Below are 23,135 nucleotides of genomic sequence, written 5' to 3'. Positions count from 1 at the left end.
GGGGGATAACTCATGCAGAACGGGGCTGTCTGGAGGGCCGGCAGGCGTCTGGCTCGGTGGTTCTGCTCCTGCTGCCAGGCACTGGCATTTGTGGTGGAGAGGAGGAGGAGGAGTCCGAACCGCAATGGAAAAAAAATACCCCCAGTTTTGCAAAGTTCTGCTGAAGAAGGCAGCAGTCCTTGCTTTCCTTCCTTGTGCCAAAGACCTTGCTGAACCAACAAGACTAAGGACCTTGCATAGCAAATTAGAAGAATTTGGCGCTGTGCAAGGAAGCCCCCCAGATTTTGCCAGTATTCCTCAGCAACGTTCCTGCTTGTTAAATATTCTCCAAGTGTAATGCAAGGTATAGATTAATTAGCACATACATTTTTATGTGGACCAGCTGTCTACTCTGTCCGTTGTCAGAAATGCATAGTCCTCTGGGAATCCCTATGAGAAAACACACTTTGTCCTCTAGGAACAGAATGGTTTTCTTTTAATATCCACTTCAACTGTAACTCATTTAGCTTATAAATCTTGACAAGAGATTCTGGCCACTGATGTACTGTTTTCTTATGCTAAGCCTTTTTTTTCTCTCCTTCCTCCTCGGATACCTTATACTCTGTGTTTAAATGTGAGACACAGCTGTCTCTGCCAGCAGGAGTTCACATTATAAAAATCACCAAGATTTACGCAACAGGTGTTCTACCAACCCACTGTGCTAACATTTTCTCCGTGCAATGAAACAATATACTGGGCTGGGATAAAAAATAAATCAAATTAAAAGAAGAAGAAAACATTTGCTGGCTGGAGATTTAGACTTGGCGCAACTTCAGTTTAAGAGCTGAGTCTTTAATTTTCTCTTACAAGAAACCTTAATAGCTTCCATAGAAGTGGATTGGTGAAGTTGGTCAGGCAGAATATACATAAAGGAGTGACAACCCTGGGACAAAGTTTAGTAGAAGGAGGATAATTGGGAAAAATCTTTTTTTATAATATATGCATATCAGTTGTCCTGATGCCACTTCATTGAATAGTCCAGGGACACTTACAAAGCAACAGAAACAAGGCGATGGACTAATGTGTTTCAATCTCTTGCAATTTTCAGTCCTTTAATATTTTTCCAGTCCGTGATGTGCAGAGCCCTGTGTAGAGACTTTTAAGCTTACTGGCTTTTGTTTTTTTCTTGTAGTGCCTTTTCGCAGATCCTTCAATTACCCACAGATCACAGGTCTAAAACCATTGCTCCAGCCAAACAAGCCTCATCGTTGATGAGAGTTCCTTGCATCCCCCAAAAGCTGAAAATAGCTACTCATAATTTTAAAATCTATGCTGCGTGTATACAGTATATGCATATACACAGAGTCTATATATAATGTAGAAAGTTATTATATTTAGACATGTGATACATAATATTATAGCAAAAATGGCCCTGCTGCCAGGCAGTTGCAGAGAGAAAAACACTTCCAGTGTTTTATTCAGTGCAATAAAGGAACATTCAAAATTGCATACAATATGTATATGAGAAGCATTGACACTTGGTACTCAAGCTTTCGACTGGATCAGATTAACGGTCCCTCAGGAGGCAGGGTTACGAGCTCAGGAAATGCTTGAGCACTTATCTGCATGCTTTATTCTGACAATGTGTTGGGAGGCAGAAAGTGGGGACTGCTGTTTTCTTGCTAGAAAAACAACCATTTCATTGGGGAAATGAACAGTACAGAAAATGGCACTTGAATTCTGGGAGCAAGATCCTGTTCTTCACACTTAAAACAAAGCCGCATTTGAAGGCTCAGAACCCTCTGCAAAAAGAATTTCCACCCTGGGCACGTCTCCCCATCTCCTGCCTCTCGCCACGGTCAGCACTAAGTGCTTGAATTGGCTTAATTGATGCTCAGGAGTAGGTAGGACCACGTTCCCCTGAGAGCTCTGTGATTTTAAAGACAGGTGGTGTTTCAACCTGCCTTCTCCAAAGAGATTTATGACAAGAGATTTCAAGCAAAGAAAGCAGACAAGCCAAAAAGGAAAGCTGAAAAAAATCATTGCTGGCTTACACACAAGATGGTTGATCCAAAGAGTGCTCATACAGAGAAGATGAGCCAGTGCTGACGGTGACCATACGTATGTGTGTCTTTAATGATATTAATATGTTTAAAGTACAGAGTCTTGAATGCTTTATCCAAATCAGAAGATTCACTATCAAGCCATGTAAAGAAAACATGACAAATAGATGTGACTAGGAAAAAATATTAAAATGTGGAAGGATTTTTGAAATACAGTCATTTCATGTTAGTGGCTTGTGGGTACCCAGCAGAAAATTGAAGTATTGTTAAGAAACCAGGCAATGTGGAAAACCATTCTGCAACTTCAAAATTATCTTATATCCCTTTCTCAATTATCACTGATTAGCTTAGTAAGATAAACCCACTACCTTTCAGTAGGCACAAAGGAAGCAAAACCTCCAAGAGTTACTGTGAAGCTGAACAACGCTATCGATAAGCTCCTAAGAGAAATAAAAATAAGTGTCTCCAGCCAAATGTTGACTGTGAGGATTTAAAACTCTGCTGAAACATGTGTTTCACATTCAAGCTTTTCCTGTGAATTACAGTTAGCTGATCTGAGTATACTGAAGATATATGAGAAAGTCTTAAAATCCTAAATTGAATGGAGGGATTATATTCATTAATACTGTGCCACAGAGCTCTAAATCCCTGAGGACAAACAATACCTTCCTGCATGTGTGACAATTGCCGCTGTAATTTGCAGTGCCTCTTCGCTAATCACCGCGCAGCCATCAGCACTAAAAGCATTCAGCACAGGACGTTACGTTATGAAGACAACCTTTGTCTTTTTGCAGTGATCGGAGGTGGCTATGGATTGCTTTCAGAGGAAACGAGCTGGCCTTCAGATGTGTGAAATGCTGAGACTTGATGCTGCCGGTTATTTTAAAAACAAGGAAGCGTCGGTTGGCATCAGCAGGGCGGCAGCGAGACCCGCTCTGCCCGGGGAGCCGCTCTTGCATCGCCCGCTGCGATCGCAGGAGGCCACAGGTGGGTAGTTCGTTTTGTGCTTTCTGTTCTTAAACAAAGCCTCCTCTCCCTGCTACGCGGTCGGCCTCTCCGGTCACAACCACGGGCGGGATCTCACCGCTGGCTGAGCGTCAGCCTGCCAGCAGCCAAGCTCCCCCCACAGCCACGCTCCGTTGGCGACCACGGTCCCCGCGCAGGGAGGTGCTGCTGAAGATGCTCCTGCTGTGAGTGGGAAGTCCGTAATGCACAAGCCCAGCGCTTTTCTGGGCAGCCCCCCCACATCGCCAGCTGCCAAGGCTGGGGGGGGGATGGACCCCCAGGGTTCAGCCGGCCGCATCCCATCAGTAGCAGCGCAGATCCTCCTCTGCCGGGGTCCTCCCCCTGGCCGGCAGCCCTCAGGGTCACTGTAAATGGAGCCGCTTTGGCCAAAGATGAGTTATTCCTACAGGGTGTAACACAGCACAATTTCTCAAGGGCAGGCAGGGGCATATCTTGCCGGCAGCAGAGCACAGTTCGGCCTGTCACTGCCTCTGCCGTGGAGAGAGGGCTGCCGGTTTGCCCCCTGCTCGCCACAGCAAGCACGGCACGTTTGGAAGCAGCCTTGGCAGGAGGCCTGAGCCTTCCAGCCTTCCCGCGCCCCAGAGCAAGCCCCAGGAGCAAGCCCCCCCCTCGCCTGCCTTTTCTGTCCGCTGAAAGTGAACGCACCATATGTTATCCCCTTGTAGCTCATCTCCCTTTTAATTAGATTTCCTGTCTTCCACCGACAATTACAGCTGTAGGGCCGTGGCCTCATGGCAGCGGCACGAAGGGCCGAGTAGAAAGCCCCGCGCAGCTCCGGGACGATGCTCAGATGGATGCCCCGCCAGGAAAACAGCTGGGAATATTATTGGGAAGCGGCTCACCCGGGAACCGCCATCAACCAACACACTCCCCTTCTACTTTTAGCCCCTCAGACCTCTGCCCTCCATCTGGCCAAGCGGGGGGATACATGACTCCGGCTTCAGCGGGAGCACTCCCACGCCGGGGTGGGGACGGGATGGGCGTGCTCCCCTTGCAGATGTCCGACAGCCGAGAGGGACCAGGCATCCCCAGCACGGGCAGCACTGGGGACGGTCAGGCTCCGTCCCACCAAATGTGGCCAGACCCTGCCGAGCGCCCGAGAAAGCCCAACCCGGGCTCTATCCACCTGTCCCAGTGACGCCAGCCGCATGCGTGCTGGGACAAAGGGGAACGCTGGAAACCTTGGAGGGGTCTGGCAAACAAAGAGCCTGACTCACCACCGCAGCTCCTGATAGTCCTAATGGCAGCAGTCGAGAGCACGGGGGAAACAGGACAGTGAAAATAAATAGCTCTGCTCTGGAGGAAGTTTTGAACATTTTAGAGCTTGCAGCTGGGCAGCTCTTATGGAAAACATTTTAATACAGAGAATTAAATGTTTTCCCTGAAAGCCTGCACTAAAACTGGATCTCTTGAATGAGAGGATGCATCCTTCGGGTGGTAATGTGCTGATGCTATTTCAAAAGCGTTGAGGTGGGTCACGTACAACCTCTTGTAGCCTCTAGGTCCTTTTAGTTTTTATGCTCTGCACTGTGGGAATGGGCTTAACTCCATGTCTTTGCAACTCATAACACAGCGGTACCATATTGGCTCCTTGATGTTAAAACATTGACAAAACACTGTGGCAGCATCACTCCTGCACTAACGTGGAAATTTCATTCCAAGGGGTAATCAGTCCAGCCTCAGCTGCTCTGTTTTATCAGGCTACTCTCCTTTGGAAAATCTTTCCCCTTCCGTAACAAACTGGCATTTCAAACACAATCCCATCTGGCTAGCAGAGGAAGGCGTGCTAGGCTTCCCTCCATCTTTTTTCCTATGTGATACGTGATTTGACATCCAGTCAGTCACACATGTGAGTCCTTGCAATACTTCCAGGACAACAGAACCTACAGTTTTAAGTCAACCAAGGTATTTGTGACCAGGGATGTGAAATGATAATGGTAACTTGGCTGCTATGTCCAAGGATCACTTAGGACCTGAAAGTCTTTTCTTTGGAGATCGTTGCCTCTCCGGGCTGCTCTTCCATGACTCACTCCACAAACCAACCTCATTGCCACAGCCAGGAGGAAATGATTCATAAATACTGACCTTTCCCCTTGCCACCCCTGCAAAATGAGGTCTGTGTATAAGCACTCACAGAGCTGGAGCCATGGGAATTACAACTAGATAAACCATCCACTGACAACAACATCACGCAACCGCTTCCCTGCCTGTGCTAACGGTGGAGATGTTTGCTGTGAGCCAGGCACACTCACAGAAGAAAAGATTTGGGGCAAAACAGAACAATTATGCAAGGAGAAGGTGAGTCAAAACAGGAGAGGCTGAGCGGGAAGGGTCGGAGCTGGATGAAATTGCTAGGTCTCCTCTTTGCAAATACAATTAAGTCAATGTCTCATAGGAAAATAGACACAGAGTTCATAAAACTGATATCCTTCATGCCACACTCAGTCTATGGGATTCACAGTGACAGATCAGCAATCATTAAAGAATAATATTGCTTTGTTATTATTTGCAACATCCTCAGGACATAGGATGCCCAGTCCTGGGTGACCAGCCTGCTGTCAACGTGCTGCACAGACACAAGGCGATGAGGGGTTGTGACCCAAAGTGCTCTCAGCCCACATTCCTGTCTCCAGGGGTAGGTGCAGCAGATGGGAGGCAAACATGAGAGGGAAGGACAGATTCCTCTTTGTCTCATTTGTGAACCACCCTCACGACCTAGGAGGTCCTTACTACTTCTAGACAGACCTCTTATCAAAACTTCCCAGTTTAAACATCCAAGAATTGATTTCAGCCCAAATACAAAGACAAACAAAATGAACCAGGTTTTCCATTTCTTTATCACACGCTCTTGGGCTTGACCCCTGCTCAGCAGAGTGGTACTCCCAGGTCTCGCAGCGTGCCTTATACAGCTGTAACCAGAAACAGCTAATTAAACTGGCAGGAATGTCACCAGGACATGGCAAATGAGACCTGCTGCTTAGTTTTAAGTCCATACTTCCATGGGGAGCTGCCACAGAGAAAGACAGTAATAGCAAACTGTTCACTCTCCTTTAATGAGAGTTGCCTGTAATGACTAGGTGTCTAGGCACAGGTCACTCTTCACGTACCAGATATAACAGACCCTCCACCTTTGGACACGGTGATTGTGGTGGCTGGTGTAACAGCCAACACGTGCTCACAGCGAGAGCATCAGTCTTTAGAGGTGGGAATTTTCTTCAAGAAGAAACGTTAGGGTGGAACCCAGCTCCAGCACATAGCTGTGGCCAGTCCCCAGCACAGCAGGCTGCCACAGGCACCGCTGTGCCGGGGTTTGGGGTGGCAGCCCCCTGCACAGCATTGCCCTGGCGTGCCCCCCGGGGCAGCTGGGGGGGGGTATGGTGCCATGTCCTCCATGGCCATGCTCCCCGGGAAGCAGCTGCCCCACACATCTCTCCTCCCGGGCTGCGTGGGACAGCGTGCCAGGGCTTGCGGGCAGCCCCAGGGGCAGAGAGCATCGACAGGACCCGGGTAGCAAGGGCTGGCTCAGAGGCAGGGTGAGCAACGGAGGAGAAGACAGCTCCGTAATTATTTATATTGCTCAGAGAAAAGACTTACTAGGCAGCTGCTGGCAAGCAGGCAGAGGTACCAAGATGAGTCAGGCTTCGCGGTTTAAGAGCGGCTCTGGGGAACCAGAGCAGCGTTTCAGCAGCTTGGTGCCATACGGCACCCGGCTCTGCCAGCATGGCAGAGGTTTGGTTACCTTCCCCTCCGCTGCCCTCGAGAAGCCTGTTCCCAAGTGCAGCATCCCACTGGCAGAGCGGCACCGTTGATCCCTGCCAGGTGAGGGAGGCCAGCGGGGCCAGAGCCGGGGTACCGGCAGCCTGGGAAGCCCAGGCCAGGCCAGAAGTGTCCCTTGGGGCAGCCGTGAGTTCCTTCTCCCAAGGGGCTCACGAGGGCAGCCCCGGGTTCATACCCGCACACGTGCTGCTGCGCGGGTACGTAGCAGCTTTGCAAGATGAAAGCAAAGGGGCTGGAGAAAGGATGAAGCTACACCGCGGTCAGGAGGCTGGAGAGCCGATTCCCACCCTCTAGGTAAATTTTGAGCAGGTATTGGCACATCAGGATTTGCACAGGTTTCCCTTGAGAAGGAGCAGCCGGGTCTGTTGTTGCAGACTATGTTCCCTTTGGTCTGTGCCCTCTCCTAGGATGGTATTTAACGCTGCCACGTGTGTTTTTCTCACATTTTTATTATCAGTAGCATGAGAAACAACTCATAAAGCTCTGTTGTTTGTGTACAGTTGTTGAGAAGAGGCCAAAAGCTATTATTCCTGCAGAGGAATGCAAGTAATGAGAAAGATGATGGAATTTAATCATTAATGAACGACACACCTATTTTGTTACCAGTGACTGATTTTGAATTCCCACAGACAATCAGGAAAGTGAAATTGTGTCGAAAGGGCTGCTACTGACTCAGGCCCAGGCCAGATGTCCCTTCAACTGTACACAACCAGGCACCATGTGTCAAAGAAGCTCTCTCTTCAACATCTAAACAAACATTGAAGCTTTCTTCTGGGACCTACAAGACTCAGTTGCCAGAAACCACCCAACTGGAGGGTGAATACCTGAGTATCTGAGGCTCTTCCTTTTTGGTGCCTGCCTCTCCTTCACCCAATACACAAATTATGACAAATGCAACTGAGTTGTTTTTAAATATCTTTTTCATATTGGCAATTGAATAGCACCCCAAACTTCCTATTTTGATATCAGCCTTTCTAGAGGGATGAGTCCTTCACTGAAGTCAATGAAATTTTGTCATAGATTTCATCAGTGCCATAATTTCACCGCTAGAGCTTTCCTATTTATATTTCCCATTCACTTTAGCTATTCTTTCTAAATTTTTGGAAAGGTTTATTCAGTGCTCTTAGCACAGTAAAGGCAGCTGTACCTTAAGCCCCAGGAGAGTGTTTGCTCTGGATGGAAAGGTTGGGTGGTGCTTAGCCAAAGAAAGCCAGTTTTGGTCTTTGCTAGAGCCTCCTATAGCATGTTTTGAAGTCTATTAGAAAGACTCCCTTGGATATGGGTGCGATATCTGATTACAAGGCTGGGGAGGGGCAGGGAGAGTCCCTGGTGTCCCATATCCTCAAGACCTTCACATGGAGCCATTGCTTTTGAAGTCACCATGCTCCTTAAGCCACTTCACCAATGTGTCACTCTCACTGAAGGACCGAGGCTGCAGCTGTGCCGCTGGGTAACATTCAATTTGAAGGGCAAATGTTAAGGTATGGCATGCCCTTCCCTCTGGGGCAGCCTGTGTGATTAGGAGATCATATTGCCAAGGAGGCCACGCAGCTAATCAGAGAAAGGGGTGTGAATTATGCAGCCTCTTCAACTGTTTTCTTTCTATCGACATGCATAATGACTGCCAACAGCAAATCCATCCTCTGCAGAAAAGCGTTGCAGGGTGCCAGGGGACCACGGAGGAGGAATCTGAGCTATTTCTCAATGTCTCCATTAAGGACTGGCCTCCTTCACGGGCACCTGGGCTTTGGTACCTGTCAGGGACCCCTTAATGCCCCACCATTCCCACGATCCAGCCTAGGGATGTACACATTTCCACTTCTCTGCATGCTTCCATGCACACAGACGTACAGGTTTTAATTTTGCAAGCAGAGCAGACCTCAGAGCTTTGCTATCCTCAAATATGAAAAATTCTAGTAACAAATGCTCCCCATGTCCTGAGCTGCAAGATGTAGGAATATGACAGCTTCTCAAGGGTGGGCAGTTATTAAACAGCTCTGCCGGCTCAATAAATAATTTTTCCTCACTCCTAGCACTTCACTTGCACATGACTGTGAACATGAAGGATCTGAACACCCTGAGTAGGTGGTGTGCAAACCGAGGGCCTGGAGATTTCTTTGAAGCTGCTGACAAACATAAGAGCAGGTTTCTCAGAGGAAGGAAGGGACAGACACAAAAATTGAGCTTCCCTCTTCAAACAGCCATTAGAGGATGTGAAGGGAGAACCGTGACAGGGTTCATAAAAACTGAGGATTTTTATGGGCTGGGAGTGGGCAGCAATTAAAATAGCAGACTGCAGTTCTGAGCTATTTAGCCCACTGACATTGTAGCTTCTATAGCAACACTTAAATAGACCAACGGCAATAAATTGCAGATATAGCTTTCTAGTGTCATGTAGTCAACATCTGGGAGCTGAAAACAGCTGTATCCTGGTGCCTTCATGCACAGAAAGGGGTGTGACTCATGAGTGCCCCTAAATCTGGGCTAACCCCAACAGCTCCAGAGAAATCCATGCTATTAGGAGTTAGGCACCTGCATAAGAATCATGCTGAATGAGGTCCTGGCCCTCTGACATGCATTTCTCCATCAACTGGGAATCCTTTAGGTTATAAAAGGATTTTTCTTCTCCAAATGGTACATACAAACCTTGCCACCCCGAGCTTGCCTCTCCCAGCCTGTGGGTCAGGGAGCTACTGGATTTTGCAGCAGCTGTGTAAAGTCAAAGTTAAAGAAAGGCAACAAAGCGCAGTATGGGAAGAATTGTCAAGGCTATCACATAAATAAATTGTGCTTTTAGATCCATCCTTGCTTTCAGTGCACCTTAACTCTTCCCTGCAGCAGAAAGACAGCAGTGACAGTAGCCAAGGCAAAGCAGATTTTACCTTAATCAACTCCCAAGCAATGTTAGCAGCTGTGAGAGGGGAAGCACAATCTCATCTCTTTAATGTCTGTGAATGCTTTTCAATGACTGCAGCAAAGGTGTGGTAATCAATTAAATAAATAAATAAATAAATAAATAAATAAATAAATAAAAAGAAAAAGACAGCCCTGAAGGAAGGACATCCGTGCAGCATTGTCGTTGTAGGGCTTTGCCTACCAAGTACCCCTGAGCCAGTTCAGTGCAGGCGTTCCATTTCACAAGGACAAACCTAATAGATGATAGCTGCACACAGACTGAGCAGCAGACATACCTGGGGCTGCTCGAGGGCTACCATATGTTTACAAGACACTAGCCTCATCAGTGAGGCACACAAAATGGGTGGCTGCTGGCATCATGGTTTGCAAACCTCTCCCACCAAACATTGCATGCTAAACTCAGAGATGAGGAAGGGAAAAGGGGGCTGGAGGAAGACTAAGCATATCCAGAGCTCAGCAAAACTAAATTACTTCTCCCGAATTCAGCTTGATTTAAGGTTTCGACTTCATTTTGAGTAACTGCTTTGAAAAAAATCCTTAAGTGAATGCTCTGAAAATTAACCATTAAATCTGCTAAGATTCAGTTCACTTAAAACATTAGGAAATCAAAGCCAGCAAAATTATCTTTGCATCCATGTCAGCCTTACAGATATACATAAGTTTTCCTTTTAGGCAAGCTTTGCACTGTGTTAGAGCCCTGCCATTGCCCAGAACAATTAAATACTACATTAAGGCTACCTGCATAAGCACTTACCCTTGCTTACTGAGCTTCAGCAGCAAAAGAGATTGCTGCAGACTTTCAACTCACAGGAAAATGACCGAGTTGTTTAGAATTACCTTTGGGAAAAGAAAATACCTTTTGGTAGGTGGCTCTGTGGCTGAAACATGCAGAATTAGGGAAAAACTAGGAAGAAAAAAAAAAAAAAAAAAACACAAAAACCCAATCCTGCAAATAAAGGTGCCAAGCACGGGTGCTACACTCTCGCATCCAGGCCAGCTAGCAGGGCACTGGGCAAGTGGACCTCTGTTTTTGAGATACAACCAGAGCATTTATCTCTCACATTCAGCTCAGAGCACCTTCCCCCCAGCCCCAGTTCAGCAGAGCTATTTCTGAGGTTAACAACAGGAGAACTGCAGGGTTGGAGATGTTTTGGAGACCCTTGTTAAACTATTTGGAGAAGCCCTTGTTCAGCTGCTCCATTCTCCACGCTAACACTCGCAAAGCTGGGGCTGCAGGGGCGAAGCCACCAGCAAGGCAGTTGCGGCCCATCCCTGGAGGGCTGGTGAACACCTTTTAGATTATTTACAACAAAGCCCATTCCTCTTTTATGTGCACAGAGGTCTTGGGAGCAGGGGTGGCTCAGGAAGGCTTCTCCGATCAGACGTACAGCACCAGCAGGCTGGAGGCGAGCCCCAAACCCTGAGTCACCCCAGCAGGCACCTCCTGCCCGACAGAGCCCCTCCTCGGCCTCCCTCCCGGATGACTAAGGATGATGGGGAGGATGGCAGGGAGCTGATCGCCCCATGGCTGCAGTTTCACAACGCAAAGACGTCTGTGGGCCATGACTGCGAGCTTCCTAAGCCCTCAGGAAAACACAGAGGAACAATTTCCAAATTGTTTAGGAGTGGTTGTAGCAGTTTCCCTGGGGCAGCAGCTAAGTGCTCCTTTGCAGCTGGTGCTCTCAGCTCTCTCTGGGCTAATTCTTAAACATAGGAGTGGGCCCATGGATTAACTGCAGAAATGATCTCAGCTTCATCCCAGACATAACCACCCAGTGAGCCGTCATCCTCCCTTTTATGCAGCTACTGTCTTTTCTCTAACAACGAGTATGGGGGGAAAAACGTCTTATTGTGCTTATTTTATAACATCTAACTGCCCTCTCAGCCATCAGGTACCCCTCTCAACTCCCAGCCACTCAACTTGTGCCTGCAGAATTGTAGCAGTCACTTTGGGCTCTGCAGCTTTGTAGGTCTGACTCCACCACTGCCCAGAAAGAGCTCAGCCAACTATCCCACTCCCTCTTCCTCAGCTCTGGAAGGACAGTTGGTCTATTTTAGAGGGCCCCCCACCCCAAAACAGCCGCCTTTTCCCAGGGCGGCTGGGTGCCCTGGTGAGGAATGCTGACAATCTGCCGCCTGGGAGCAGAGCTGTCAGCGTTACTTCCCTACTGCTGAGCCCTCAGTCATCACTTGCACGAAGGATAAGCATGCAGCCCGCTGCCTTGTGACAAGAGCTGTGACTTTGTTTAGGAGCCAAGCACTAGGAATGAGTACCAGGGAAATGTGGCTTAGTGGAACAGGAAATATTAACGATCCCTGATAAAAATGAAAAAAGCAGCCAGTACACGTCTAACTCAGCAGGAGGCACCACTCTATGATTGGCTAATAGTAGTGACAACCACCAAAAAAGCCTACCAAAAAAAAACCTTTTCCGCTTCAAAGGTGACTTTTAGAAGAACAGAGTAATTTTTCTCATGCTCATCTGTGTACAAGAAAAGCCCCTAAGCAAAGTCATCTGCATATTGCAGTAACTGCTGGCACAGGAAAGGGCATGGAGGAGTTTTCAGCTTCACAGAGATTTTAAGGAGCTATTGCAAAAGCCCAGATAGACTCACATGGTTCCATCACTCTCCAGTAGTGGGTTAGACTAGGCTGGTTTTCGATGAGCTACCACAGCTTTGTGCATCAATTTTTTTTTCTGGTAAAAAACCCCCATGTGATTGCGATAAATGTTTCTAGCTAAATGGACTTCTCTCAAAACTCCTTATGTCTGAATGAAATGGTCAAGTGATAGTGTAATGGTAGAGAGAAGAAAATTATCCCCCTTTTTTTTAGTTCCTTTGTATGTTTTAGTTAAGGCAGTTAGCAGGCTGGAAAAACTGCATTAACACCAGATTCATATCTATACAGTCCTTTCAAGTTGTTATGAGGCTGATAACCTCTGTCCTTGTAATCCACAGTAAATAGAGGAGCTTAATCGCTCCAGAAATGGGTAACAACGCACAGATCTCTTCAGCTCCTAGCACGTTGTTTGCATAATGCCTAGTGCTGGGAATAACCGGAAACTTATTTAATAATCTGAAGTCATCCAAAGACTCTGCTAAATCTCACGTGAAACCAAAGTGTTTTGTCTTGCTCTTATCTCCGCTGAGCAAGTAGCTGCACCACAATGATTTTTTTTTAAGGCTGGAACTTACCTGGCAGGACAGTCACTCATTTGGGTCTCCATCCAAGGACCTGGGGCACCGGCGGGGGCCTTGCACACTGTATTTGCAGTTGGCTCTAAGGCCCCCACCAAGCAGAGAAAATGAAGTAGCCTCTGCTGCGAGAGGCTGTTTCTCACGCAGGGACAGGGACCTTGCCCCTGGATGGAACTCTGCTCTCCGTCTCCCAAGGCATGACCTTGGGCAGGCGGCATGGGCTCTCCTGTCCCAAGTTTCCTCTTCTCCAGAACAGAGATATGATATACAAGTGGGCTGAGAGCCTTGCAGAGAGGTGCTATCGCCAGTACAGGGAGTTATCATCCCCAGGCCCAGGTCCAAAGCACACAGCAACACGACGGAGAGCCGTTCCCTCAAAGGACCCTGGCTCTGGAACCCAAGCCAAGAACAGGCTGCATTTATTCTCCAAGGGAGTTGCAGGCTCACTGCTGTTACTACACGCCATACTTTTACCTTTGTAAATGGCAGAAGGTGCAAAAGATGCCAAACACTGAGTAACAAAACCCCCAAAAAATTACAGTTAATGAAATAACCTCCTCCTAAACAGTATATGACCCAATTCTCCTGCAAGTTATAATCAAAACCATATGTACAGTCATAAATATCAGAAATGTTTACAAAACACTGACAAGATCTTAAAAACAAAAGCAGTGATTTCCCCATCTTGCTGGAAGCCTTACAAAACATGGGGTAGATTGTCTCGTTTAAAATATTCTGCTTACCACAGAGCTTCAGTGTAATTGTTAGTCATTCTATATGTATTTACTGGTTCAGTTAATCTGCTATAGCTGGTTACAAACTACTGCAAGACAAAGATTATGAAGTAGGGTCAATAAAAATTTTGTTTATGTGAAATCCACTGTTGTCATAGCACAATTTTACACAAAAGTTAAATCAGGCTCCCATCCAAACAACCACTTCCCCAGCACTGATGGCTGGCATCTCTAGAGACATCGAGCAGAATTACTTGGAAGGGCTGTAAATCTGGCCAAATTCAAGTGGTTGCGATTAGTCTATACTGGGGTAAATGCCTCTGCTTTGATGTTTTTCTAAAAACCTAAACCAAAAAACCCATCAAACACTGAAGCACAGAAACTTCAACGCTGGCTTTGCCTACAAAGGCTCTTAAGGAAAACTTGTAGGTGCTGCGAACAGAGCAGCTCTGTTGACACAGAGCATGAGCTTCTCGGGGGTGCCAGCTACCAGTGCGACCTCACCTCTCAGTGCCCGGGAGCTGATGCCCCTTTCCTTGTAAATTCAGTGTACACCATTAGGCCAACACCCCACAAGTAACCGAACCCCATCGTGAGGTCCCAAGCAGCTCCCTGGGCACCCTGAGGGTGTGTGCAGTTGTTAGCAGGAGTGCAGTCACTGGATTTTGCTCCGCCTGCCTTCAGCACAGAAGGCACGAAGCAGCGCTGCGAGTCGCGGGTAACAACTGTGCAACGTTTCCAGGGTCTGTACCTCACATTTCAAAAATCTTCCAGTGGAAAGATAGAAAAAACATTATTGCAAACACCCATAATACTGTCTATAACTTTATAAATTCAAAATAAGCTGCTTTTTTTTTTTTAAAAAAAAAAAAAAAAAAAAAGACATAAGCTGACAGCCTTCACAACAGTTGATTTAAAAACAAACAAAAAAAAAAGGGTATGTGAGGAAAGTAATTTAAGCACTTTCTGGGAAGGACTGAGATGTTCCTGCTTAGAAACAGATAGTCAAAGTAGTAAAGGCTTTGGTTTAGCTCTGGTTTAGGTTTTATTACAAAGAAAATTGTTCTGTTTTAGCTGTTCTGTGAATTCAATGAAATTGCAAGAAACCATTCTAGATTTTGTTTCAGAGGAGAAAGACGACATTTAGATTGCTCTCCTCTCGTAGTTTATTTTGCTCAGAAAACATAGGCATTATTCCATCTTCTTATTCCTCTCTCCCTCATTTCACTGGAAAAGATGAAACACCAGAATATCAGTTTTAGCCTAATCACACACCATCACTACTGGCACAGATTATGGGCAAAGCTCTTGCTTCTGGGGTTTCGTTCCTGGGTTTTCTAAACAGAAAACAAGAGAAGCAGCCACCATTTTTGCAAAAGGTCAAAATCTGTCTTAGTCTGGAAAAACTCCTGTTGATTTCAATGGATTTTAAATTGGGCCCAGATTTTATCTGTACATCACATTGATCCCCAAGTTTCAGCATTCTTCCTATCCTACTTCAGATCAGAGAACACTTTTGAGAAAACCCTATTAAGACAATAATCCCCACTAGGAAAATAATGGCTTCGTTTCTAGGACCATTTCATATGTATCGTGAGTATGTGAGCGGCCTTATTTTATACCCTCTTAGTCAAAACTTAAAGCAGAGAAACACATTTTTTATGTACCTTTATAAAGATATCACCATTGGATGCAGGAGCAGAAACAACCACAAATTATTAAATTCTTATTCTACTATATGTATGCCCTCACAGAGATGCTTATTTATCACTGTTATTAAAAGCTCGTAAGGGACATCTCTAAAAGCTGTAACTAATAGTGAGCCCTTGAATAGACAATAAATCCTCAGATGCTTAATAGGCTTTTCAAAGCTGCCAAGCACCAGCGCTGGGAAGAGGTCAGCTTTTAATATTAGATACACAAACAATGGCTTAAGTTCAAATGCCTACATTTTGGATGTTTGCTATTGAAAAGGGAACTTGTACTTGTTACAGCAATAGCCTTCTTACGGAAGAGGTTACTGACATCTCTCCAGTGAAGGCAAACAGCACCAATAAGTCTAGGTCAATGAATACTGCGCCATTACGGTTAATACACTTTTGGAAGGTGCTTAAAAACTATGACCTGTTGCAATACAAATACACCTCAGGGGAGTTCAAGGCATCCGAATGGCTGCAGTTCTGCGGACACCCCAGAGCACCAGAAGTCATCAGACATTTTTCTTGTCGTACCTCATTTCTTCTCCCACGAAGCTACAAGAGAAACGGGTCGGAGGATACGCCGAATGATGGAAGTGCTCTGCCTGGACTATGTTCAGGTTACTTGAAATTCAATCACAGTGCTTCAGATAGATAAAAAAAAAGAGCAACAAGGCACATTTAATGCTTCACTTTAGACTCCTAACATCACAGAGAGTGAGGCGTTCATGGGTAAAGATGATAAGCCTGAAATCTGTGTCCCAAAGATCTGCTGTACATGGACCGTGACGCAAAGCAGAGTATTAATGAAATTAGTAGGACTCTGTGTGGGTGCTCACACATCACACACAGCAAGAAGCAAAACGGAGGACTCTGATCCTCATAATTGTGCTACGTGTAAAGATTAATTGGAGCACCTAAGTGGGTCTTTCCTTGGGAAGGTATCTATACAGGTTCAAAGCGTTCCTCTCAGGCCTTTAGATTGAGCTTCAGACATTGGAAAAGCTTAGATCAGGCTTTAATCAGATAGCCCATCAAACAACCATTCCTCCAACATATCAAGAGCTCTTTCAATAGATACCTCTTTATTTGAAATGGAATGCATCTTGAAAAATATGAAAAATAAATCACATCTCTCAGAAATCATTTATGAGTCATATTTACACACAATTTTTTTTTGACGACACTGATATTTCTGCTCACAATAGGATATGCTAGAAAACATTTGGTACATCACTGCAGCTATAATTCAGAAGCTGGTATTTGCATATCATGAACCTTAAAAAATGAGGAATTATTTCAGGATTTCAGAGACAACATCCACTTGATGTTCCTTTTCCTACAATTTCTAAATTTTACGGGTCACCACAGCTTTTATTTTCTTGTCGAATCTGTCCCTTAATCACTTTTTTTTTTAAGACATGTAATTTTGACTTCTCTACAAACTGACTGTCCACACTTTTGCTACCTATACCAAGTATTTGTCTGTATGTGTTTTAATGGCATTTTTGTTTATTCTCTAATGATTTTGTTTCAGCCACATGCTGTTGGCTTTTTTTTTTTTTTTTTAAGGGGAAGGACAACCTCATTTCTTTACCTGCAAAGCTGCAGTAAGATCGAACATGATCTGCTGGCCCTATTTTCATAGCCATTGCTTACAAGGCAGTGACAGACAGTATTTAACGAAGTAGCTCCAATGAAGGCTATGCAGTAGTAGAGGGTCAAGCCAAAAAAAGCTCTGAACTACCTCATTTATAACAGCAAATAATTTCTTGGTCTAAAATTACTATAAAAAAAAAAATGGAATTTAAAGCGTGAGAAAGTTGTTGGATTGTCCACATCAGACAATTTAGCCTTATTCATACTGACATGGCATGAGCCACACGGTCCCACTGTCCCCAGGGGTCCCCAGCCAATTTGTTCCCATTCAGCTTCCAGGAGACAGTCTGGAGGCGCAAGGGAGAGGTTTGATCCTTACACCCATCCCACCAGCTCAGGCTGCAGGCACAGCAACAGCTCAATGTGGATTTTGTGACGTGCCCATCTCTCACACAAAGAGTGTGGCCAACACCGACGCTTTTAAAAAGGTAACACGGCAGGCAGTAACAACCCGCAAAAGTCTGTTGGTGAACTACATCAGTCCAAACGGTTTTGAGAGCATCCTTCAGACCAACTTAAAATGAGAAACATAAGATAAAAGATGGACGTTAACCTTGAACCAGTGAAAGAGAGCAACAAATTCAAAATAAAAGCCGTTTTCTCAAACCTTAATGGCAATTACATCACTAAAATTGTCATCTTTCATTTTTGGAGTACAAATACTTCTGGAAGAGCAGCACTATTTTAGCTTTGGACTAGATCCATAGACTTTTGTGGCATTCAGGGGTTTGCATTGACTGAGGACAGGATTAGCCGCCTCTCCTAGAGAAATACACATGTCTCTGACCACATAGGAATTAATTTTCATCAATTACATTTATCCTTCAGTAGGCTAGAACATATTTTAGTAGGTGAGATATCAGCGATATGTCTGTATATCTGAAAAGGTGGATTAGTTACTCAGTAAACTGTAATTAATGACTCTAAAGAGAGGAGCCAAATTACAAATTACAGTCTATTTTGTCTTTGACTAGCTCATTAGAGAATCCCCTCGCAGCTCTAACATCCAAGCGTTAGCAGAATGATAATGGCAGATGTACAGAAATGTGGAAATTAGCTATTATGATTGCCAAGACAGCGAATCTAATCCTAGAAGATGCAGGGCACCTTCGATTTCAATTAGTCTCAAAGTAATAACTTTGTCGGGACAGCTGGAATCTACCACCCCAAGCTCATCACGCAACCTTGTCAAGGGCCAGGATGGGAAAGATGTGCTCAGGAGTAGCCACAGAGGACTGCCGAGATCCAGGCTTTAATTCTGCACCATGACGTGTTTTGCACATCTAGGTGTGTCACCCTGACCCCTGGGGGCAAGGAACAAAAGAGGAGGGCTAAAAGAGGTCTCAACTTATTCCTTGGAGGGCTGAGCTTAAGCTTAGCGTGCAGAGGAAGGGACCAGCATGTGCAGTGGCCAATTCCGAGATCTTCCTTTGAGTGTCACTTCACTCGTTTGCTTTAGACACTTACAGAAGCAGCTTGAACCAAGAATGTGGGGCTTTTACAGTCAAGCTACACCTTCAGTTACACAAACATAAAGTCCTGGATGTGTGGCTTTAGAAGGTCTTGTTTACATTTATGTAACTTGTAAAGGGGTTAAAAGCCGTTTTCCTCACCACGCTAGTTCAAACAAATAGCTCCACGGCTGCGACTTTTTACCTCCAACTCAAGATAACGGGCCACATCAGCCTGCTTACAACCTCCCCACTTAATTTAAAGGGGAGAACGCGGGCCGTAGCAGCACGCACCGGGCAGTCACCCGTCGCCTAAAGGGCCCTGTCCTAGAAAGCACACAGGGCTGTGCCCAGCTCCCTCCTCGGCACCGGGGCGAGCTGCTTCACCCCACTCTCACCAGCATCCACGGCCAAACTCCCACTGCCTCCCGAGAGACAGAGGAAGACACACCAGCTGTGCAATTAGCCCTTTGTTTTCCAACTTCACAGCTTCGCCAACGGTTGAAAGGCGAGATCGCGCGCCCCTCTCAACATCTGACAGTGCTAAACACCAAAATTAATCTAGTTTATCTCAGCTAGAGAGCAACTTTCAGCTTATGAAAACTGTGACCAAAGTAATCCGTTTGCACGCTAAGACATACATAAAATGGATTTAAAACTAGGGGCTACTTTAATGCAAGACATTTGAAAACCGCCACAAAAATTCAACACAGGTCGAGAGCCCAGACTGCTTACAAACCCACTGTGCAGAGGGAGCCCTGAACTTGGACACTAAGAAACGTTCATAAGCGCTTCTCAGCTCCAGCCCAGGAGCAGGCACATCAAACCAGTAACTGGAATCCAACTGCAATTCCTCTATCGCAAAAGAAGTTGGTCAGGTTCCCCTCCGCTCATACCTTACATAGATCGGTTTTAGTCTCAGAATGACAATCAGTGTTATTTTTTGGAATAACCAAGCATGAATAAATTTTATCATCTTCTACCACATATAACAGGTTTTTTTAAAAAGACTCAAAACAAAACAAAACAAACAAACAAAAAAAAAAACCACCACTGAAAACCCAGACAGTAATTACTATTCTCATTAGAGAGAATAGTTTTCATATGCAGTATGGGTTTCAGCCAAATTCCAAACCACACATCACATTTTCCGTGTTAGCATAATACAGGGTATTTCGGGTAAAAATGAAAAACTCTTTTGTCAAATTGCACATCGGCCAAACTACCTAGAACTTTTTAGTTCCTTTAGGGAGCTAACGTATATATTTTTTCCCTCTGCCTTTTGGATACAGCCTACATTCAGAAATGTCTTGCAAAGAGCCTTTAAGAAACAAAAAACAAACAAACAAAATTTTTTTTAAAAAACAACCCTAATAAATAAAATAAAATACATTAAAATAAAGTTACAGTACATCATGTCTCCTAGAAGTCCCGCCACACCAAAGGATCTTTTCCACGGTTCATAAATAATAGATTTGAAATGCTTCTCGGCACCGAGGGCGGCGAAGCGGCGGCACCAGCAGCAGCAGCAGCAGCAGCAGCAGCAGCAGCAGCAGCAGCAGCGCCCTGGGGTTCGGGCTGAGCCGCTGCTCTCCAGCCCACCCGCACCTCCGGCTCTTTGCCCAGTTTTTGACCAACCGAAGTCCGCCCGCGACGAAACGCCCTCGGTCCCGCTTCCCCGAAACGCTGCGTGAACTTCACCTGCAACGAGACAGCAACAGCCCGGAGGGGCGAGAGGGTGAGTCCCGAGGAGCGGAGCCGGGCGCTGCCTCTCCCCCGGCCCGGGGCGGGGCGGGCGGAGCCGGGCAGGGGGGGGAGCGCGGTTCGGCCGCCCCGGGGGCCGGGACACCCGGAGCGGGTCCCGGGGGGCCCTACCTGTGCTAGGCGGAGTTGGAGGCGCTGCGGAGCCGCGGGCCGTGGGGCTGCGCCAAGTGCTGCTGCTTCTGGCGGGTGGAGCGGACGGCCAGGATGGCCTGGCGGTTCTTGTACTGCACCATCTGCAGCGTGATCGCCGCGTTCCAGCCCTGCTCCTGCGCGCACCGAAAGTCGATCTCCTTCCCCTCGGCCATCACCACCGTGAAGTACACGTACTTGCCCTTCCGCTCCACGCAGTCCACCGTCTTCATGTTGGAGAAGTGAAGCTCCTTGATCTTGGCCGCCGGCTCGGCCGGTAGCGGCGGCGGCTGCTGCGGCGGCGGCGGCTGCTTGGGGGGGATGAGGAGCAGCCCCTCCTCGGTGAGGATGCAGCGCTTCTTCTTCCAGAGCTGCAGGAGCCCGTCGCTCCTCTTCTCCAGCACGCCCTCCTTCACCGCCTTGCAGCCGCTCTCCAACATCCTCCTCGCATGGGCTGGCGGGGCCGGGAGCCTCCGCCCGCAGGGGCTGGGGTCGGGGGGCAGCCGGCACCACCCCAAAACTCGCCGCCCGGCTCCGGCTCCGGCTGCGAGGCGGAGGGCCGGGAGCGCCCCGGCCCGCGGGAAGCGGAGCGGCTGCCGCCCGTGCCGCGGCGTGGCGTGGCGTGGGGTGGCGGGGCTGCGGCGGGCGGGCGGGCGGCTCTGCCGGAGGCTTTGCCCTCCCCTCCGCCTTTTGAAGGCGCCTTTCCCGGCCCAGAGTGACACCCAGCGGCTCCTCCCGCCGGCAGCCGCGAAGCCCGGCAGCCGCGGAGCGGTGCGGAGCGGTGCGGAGCGGCGCGGAGAGGCGCGGAGCGGCTGCCCCGCCCGGCCCGGCCCGGCCCGCCGAGCTGGGGGGAGGGGGGAAAGGGGGAGAGTCCCCTCCTCCTAAGGAGGGCACAGCCAGACCGCGGAAGGGTTTCCCCGCCGCCTTTGCTAATTGTTCATTGAACAACTGAAACGCGCATTTGCTTTCACCGGGGTAGCGCAGCAATATTTGGTTTGGAGCAAGTTTACTCAGACTTCCCCCACCCCCCCGCGGGGAACAGCCGCTTTCCAACCCCTATACCCCCCCCCCCCCCCCCCCCCCCCAAATGTGTGCGGTTTTGATCCAAGTCCCGTGAAAGCGGTGCCAGTTTTCAGCAACACCCTGGTACTTAAACGATCATCGCTCTGTTAAACAAAGGAGAGAGCCTGACACACACAACCTCCTCCAACAGCTTTGTCCCTACGCTTTCGCATTGCCCTTGACTGTGCAGGGGAGAAGCAGCTTCTGATAAATATATAAAATACTTATTTACTCTCTGCAGCAGAGTCTAAAGAAAACAAGTATTTGTATCGCTTCCCAAAGTAAACACTAGAACCTCAGTACTTGGAAATTTTTAGAAGTAGACTAGAAATACAAAAATACAAAAAAAAAAAAACCCAAAACCCACAACCCACCACAGAACCAAACTGGCAAAGAGCTAGGACCATTTTTCTTGTTATTCTGCCTTGTTGCCACACATTTGCTTATCGTTTGGATTCTCAGCTTTTAGACTGAGTAGAAAAGTAAAGTGACCTTAACCTTAAGTCTTTTGATGTATCAAACGTAAATTAAAACCCACAGAACTGCATTTGGCTGACAAGGCCAGTGCAGACTGAAGGCTGGAAGTTCCATACTATGTTTGAGAGCACGTTTTTTTTCAAACTTGCATTTAAGCATGGCCATAAAAACAAACCCCTCCTCACAGTAATCTTGGCAGCTAGGAAGCACATCATGCTGTAGCACAGGTCAGTGGGACACATTAGGAGAAAAGTATCAATATTAATGATAGCTTTAATGGAGTTTATCTCTGATAATATTTTTTAAAAAATGATTTCCTCTTATAATATTTTCCTCTTGAAGTTCAAAGTTAATTTTGATAAATTGTTGAGAGGTAAACAATTAAGGTAATAACAGCAATTAAAATTATTTAGCTGTTTTACCTTTCCTGAGGTAACTGGAAGACACTCAAATCAGTAACAAAGGCAACCTGCTAGCTACAAACTGAGCAAAAAAAAAAATAAATTAATATGTTAAACATCAGTTTATATAAAAATAGTCCCTCCTCCTTAGAGCCTAATAGGTATGCTGTAAGACACAGTTCATTCTCACAACTATCTTAGGCCTATTTTAAGAGGCACACTCTAATTTTCAAAAGATCTGACCACCATTCACGTCTCAATCTGCCATTTATTGCCATTTGAACCCAAATTCCCCAGAGCGAGCATCTGCATCTTCAGCTGCTGATGCACGGACAAGCAGCCTCCACACACGGCTCGAGCGAGGCAAGAGATTCTCCTGCCTTTTCACCTCATGCATTTCGCATCTACTTTCTCACTCCTGATGAAGCGTGCCACATGAGCAGAGACTTATTTTTGAAATTCTCAAACTAAACCCTAAACTGGTTACAAAGCATTCATCTATACCAATCAACTTAATTAAAATACTGAGTTCATGTAAGGCATAGGACACTGAACTACACCTACAGAGGACTCGGGTTTACCTGGTTCAGTGCTGGTTGCTCCTCCACTGCTGGAAGTGAACAGCCATTTTCTTCCCAGTAAACACACTAACCAGCAGTATGGAAACCACCCTTCGAATTCCGAGTCCCATGTGTCATTCTGTAACAAATGTTCAAGAACTTTCCCCGCCCCCGGAACACTGAACTGTAACATTTAAGGGCATCGACACATAATCTGTATTTATATATTTTAATGTGAGG

The 23,135-nt window shown here is 46.7% G+C and overlaps 1 protein-coding gene across 1 annotated transcript; it reads right to left on the bottom strand.

Annotated features, from left to right (window-relative positions):
* Positions 1-16,393: 16,393 nt before the first annotated feature.
* PHLDA1 (pleckstrin homology like domain family A member 1) lies at positions 16,394-21,204 on the bottom strand. Its single transcript, XM_042793111.1, has 2 exons — positions 20,378-21,204; positions 16,394-20,203 (listed from the first exon to the last, which is right to left on the bottom strand). Exon 1 carries the CDS (start codon positions 20,833-20,835, stop codon positions 20,383-20,385), a length of 453 nt encoding a protein of 150 aa, XP_042649045.1. The 5' UTR covers positions 20,836-21,204; the 3' UTR covers positions 16,394-20,203; positions 20,378-20,382.
* Positions 21,205-23,135: the final 1,931 nt, after the last annotated feature.

The sequence above is a fragment of the Tyto alba genome, unplaced genomic scaffold (genome assembly GCF_018691265.1).
Source record: "Tyto alba isolate M040663 unplaced genomic scaffold, T.alba_DEE_v4.0 Super-Scaffold_2, whole genome shotgun sequence".
Taxonomy (NCBI): domain Eukaryota; kingdom Metazoa; phylum Chordata; class Aves; order Strigiformes; family Tytonidae; genus Tyto; species Tyto alba.
The sequence above is the reverse complement of the archived record's forward strand: the minus strand, read 5'-3'. Positions and strand labels throughout refer to the sequence as shown.

Coding starts and splice junctions, on each gene's coding strand:
- PHLDA1 (XM_042793111.1), bottom strand. CDS start 20,835: ATGTTGGAGAGCGGCTGCAAGGCGGTGAAGGAGGGCGTGCTGGAGAAG.